Source organism: Arachis hypogaea, chromosome 20 (genome assembly GCF_003086295.3).
Source record: "Arachis hypogaea cultivar Tifrunner chromosome 20, arahy.Tifrunner.gnm2.J5K5, whole genome shotgun sequence".
Taxonomy (NCBI): domain Eukaryota; kingdom Viridiplantae; phylum Streptophyta; class Magnoliopsida; order Fabales; family Fabaceae; genus Arachis; species Arachis hypogaea.
In genome coordinates this window covers 133,378,403-133,382,361 of record NC_092055.1, presented here as the reverse complement: position 1 = coordinate 133,382,361, position 3,959 = coordinate 133,378,403, and the positions used below count along the sequence as shown (strand labels likewise).

Genomic DNA, 3,959 nt, shown 5'->3' with positions numbered 1-3,959 from the left:
TATTTAGCAATATTTTTTAAAAAACGTTATTGAATAATAAAAATATTATTTTAATTTCAGTAATATTTTTTAAACACTATAATTAATGTAACATAGAGACATATACTAAAATGCACCTATATATAAATATTAACATTCACTTATTGTTACCATCCAACATCCAACTGCGCCTCAATTATATGCTTTTGGTCCAAAGCCGTCCATTTGGATTATTCCTGTGCCATGAGATACCAAAATCAAATTATATCCTTTTAAATTCAATCAGTTAAAGATCTTTTTTTTAAAATAATCAGGAATATCTATAAATTTTAAGTGAAACATCTACTCAAAAATATGTCATTTAATTCTAATTTGATTTTAATCGGAGGCTACATTTGTTTTTTAAAATAGAATAAAATAAGACACAAAAATAAGATATAAAGAATTGAAATATAAAATTTAATATTTTTATATTTTGTTTGATAATAAAGTAGAATAAATTATAAAAATTTATTTTTTTTATTTTTTTATTTAAAAAATTTAAAAAAAATATAATAATAAAAAAGTATAATTATAAAAAATTAATAAGAATAATAAAAAAATAAAAAATAAGTTGTATTCTTTTATTAGTATCTCTATTGCTATATTTGGTTGTTGTCTCAACATAAATAAGACATGGACATATATACATAAGAGTACATAGACATAAGAAGACACTGATTTTATATCTTGGTAAGTTAGATATGACAAAAAATTATAAAAGAAATTAGTGTCTTAAGTTAAAAATTAATGTCTCAACATTTTAGAAAAACACAAAATACATGTTTTTAATGGGTGCTTGTGTATAACCGTGTCTTTTATCATTTTTGTCTTCGTAAACAAACACCATACATGTACTCTTGTGCACTTCCGTGTCTATGTTTTGATAGACATGTATACAAAAAACAAACTCTGCTTATGTTTTTTTTATTATGATAGACACAAAAATACACTAATTTAATATCTTTAAACACAATATTTCTATCCATGTTTCATCTGCTAAACATAATAATCGTGATAGATTAAAAATTTTTGTCCACGTCTAAAAGATCACACAAATAAATACTATTGACAAAATTAATTTACTAATTCCACAATATAAAAATGAAAAAAATTTTGTATTTATTTAATCTTTAATACTGTGAGTTCAACAATCATGATTAGAAGGCCAAAAAAATTGTATTGTTTCTTAATCAAGCACCATTGCTTTATTTCCCAAGGCAATTGTTTTCTTCACATCCAACATCAATGTCTTGTTATTAATGTACTCTCTCTCTCTCTTTCTCTCTCTTGTGGTCCTTGAATCCACTCCCTCACTTTCCTTTATTTATATCTCCCTTATCACTTTCTCCATTTCTGCATAAGAAACCAGCTTCTATAATCCAACTACACTACTAAACCATTTTTCTCTTCTTCTCCTCTAAATAATTCCACTACAATCCTTTCTCTTTAAATTTGTTTTCGTTAATTATTCAAACTCCCCAACCAAACCCCATTATATATATATTACATCATAATATATATACACTTTAATTATTTATTCCCTACACTACTTCTATCTTCTTCTCGGTTGGTTCTGTTTGCATCAGTTTCTATATTAAAACCCTGAAACTGAAGCATCATCACACAAAACCTATATTATATATAATTTACTAGCTTCAATTCATTCATCATCGTAGACCAAATAATATTAGCCCAAAAATAATATATATTTTTTTCTTAGGGACATATATAAAAATATATATTGAACATTATGTCTAGCAGAAGGTCAAGGCAACAATCAGGGTCTAATAGAATCTCCGATGACCAAATCATCGAACTTGTTTCAAAGTTGCGCCAACTTGTTCCTGAGATTCGAGATAGGCGCTCTGATAAGGTATTATTATTATTATTATTATTATTATTCTTTTTCCATTTTTTTTATTTTTCAATAATGTCCTTTCTCATTATTATCTATGTTTTTTTATGTTTGAATTCTATATGCATGAAAGATTAATACAATAATAGTACTAAATTAAACTTCAACAATGTTTGGTCTAACCTAGCTAGCTAGTAGGATAAGTTGTATATATATAATAATATATATTAAATTATTCATGGAATTGATTTCACCAATATATATATATATATTGCTTCAAAAGGTTCATATATTAATTGATTATATATTACTTTAGCTTGAAGAAAATAGTTGTAGTTAATTTCAAGTATGCTAGGTATAATGCAGCTAGGAAATAGGAAAATGTGATTTCTTATGAAAATATCTTATTAAGAGATTTTAAATGGTTTAATATTTTAACAATATATATTTAAGTGAACTATTTTATATTTTGTAATATGGTCTTCACATAAAGACTCCTTCAAAAAGTAACCAACAAAAAAAAAATAGAGGGTCTTGAATTAATTTTACTAATTCTGTCAAGTTCTGGAAATTAAAAATTATTAAAGGGTAGCTTGTGTAGGGAAGCAGGGCAATTAACATAATGCCATATGGCTCATATGGCACATGTAAATCATATTATTATTATTATTATTATTATTATTATTATTCAAGAAGGATTCCAAATAACCCCATATTTTAAAAGCATAATTCTTAAAAAATTAAAAGACAAATATTATTATTGTTTTTACTTTTGATATAAAAAATAATTAATAAAAAAATAGAATTAAAATATACACAAAAAATAAAGAATCGTTTCTTAATTCAAAAATGTAAAGGAATCTCTATAGGTATAATGGGTCAAGGGGTTCACATTGACTTGAACATATGTGTATGAAGATTTTGAGGGTAAAAAAAGGAAAGAAAATAATAAAAAGAAGGAAACAGCACAGAAGCCTAGATGGTGGAAAACTGGAAAAGAGATAAAATGGTGTCTGCTCCATAACAGTCATGTGGTTGATTTGGACCTACTTCAACTACTGCTCAAACGAAACTTCCCTCTATATGCTCTATGGTCCCTCAAATATAGTCAAATAGGACTTCATAGTACATTTTAAATAAATACACATTTTCTATTTACTATAATAATAAACTAATACTAAAAAACAAACGGTTAATTTCAGTCAATATTATAGTAAATTGTCAAACAAATTCAAAAAATAAAATTTTGTTAAATTTGTATTTTAGATATTTTTTTATTGAGTTTTGAATATTCTTATTTTTAAGAATTTTAGATTATTGACTATTGCATGTTATTGATGGGGCATGGTTAATTATTAATTTTATGATGACTTTTTGTTTTGAATAGGTTTCAGCTTCTAAGGTTCTACAAGAGACATGCAACTATATAAGAAACTTACACAGAGAGGTTGATGATTTAAGCGAACGTTTGTCTCAATTATTGGCCACAATTGATGCTGATAGTGCTGAAGCTGCCATCATAAGGAGCCTAATTAACCAATAAAAATTTAAATATTATTAATTATGCATGATTTTCCATACTCAAGGAGATCATATATTATATGAGTGTACCTTTAATTAACTTTAAATTTCAATTTTAGGGTGGTAATTAATTAGAGTGCAGTTTGATATGAGTTATATTATGTGTGCCTCCCCTCCTCTATATGGTAGGTGTAGTGCACTTTTATTGTATGGAAAAAAAAAAAAGGGTTTTGTAATAAGAGAATTTAAGGACTTTTGTCTCATAGTTATAATTATTATATATAGCTCTCATTTATAGATGGGCCAAAATGTATCAGCTGTTAAATTTATTAAAGTTATTTAAGTGTTTTAATTACTTTTTATTATTTCATGACTTCATATATATTATCGTGTGTGGGAGAATTGGAAGACACATATATAATATATTCCAAGTTTATCAATAATAATATTAAATCAATGGTTTTATATAATAATAATAAATATATAATAAAAGTACAAATCTAATAGAATATGCTAATTAATTAATAATGGAAGCTATAACATGAACATTATCATCGTGATG

General features: G+C 25.2%; 1 protein-coding gene across 1 annotated transcript; it reads left to right on the top strand.

Annotated features, from left to right (window-relative positions):
• Positions 1–1,312: 1,312 nt before the first annotated feature.
• Positions 1,313–3,752, top strand: LOC112785248 (transcription factor PRE6). The gene is made up of 2 exons (XM_025828704.3): positions 1,313–1,894; positions 3,264–3,752. Exons 1-2 carry the CDS (start codon positions 1,772–1,774, stop codon positions 3,417–3,419), a joined length of 279 nt encoding a protein of 92 aa, XP_025684489.1. The 5' UTR covers positions 1,313–1,771; the 3' UTR covers positions 3,420–3,752.
• The last annotated feature ends 207 nt before the right edge of the window (positions 3,753–3,959 follow it).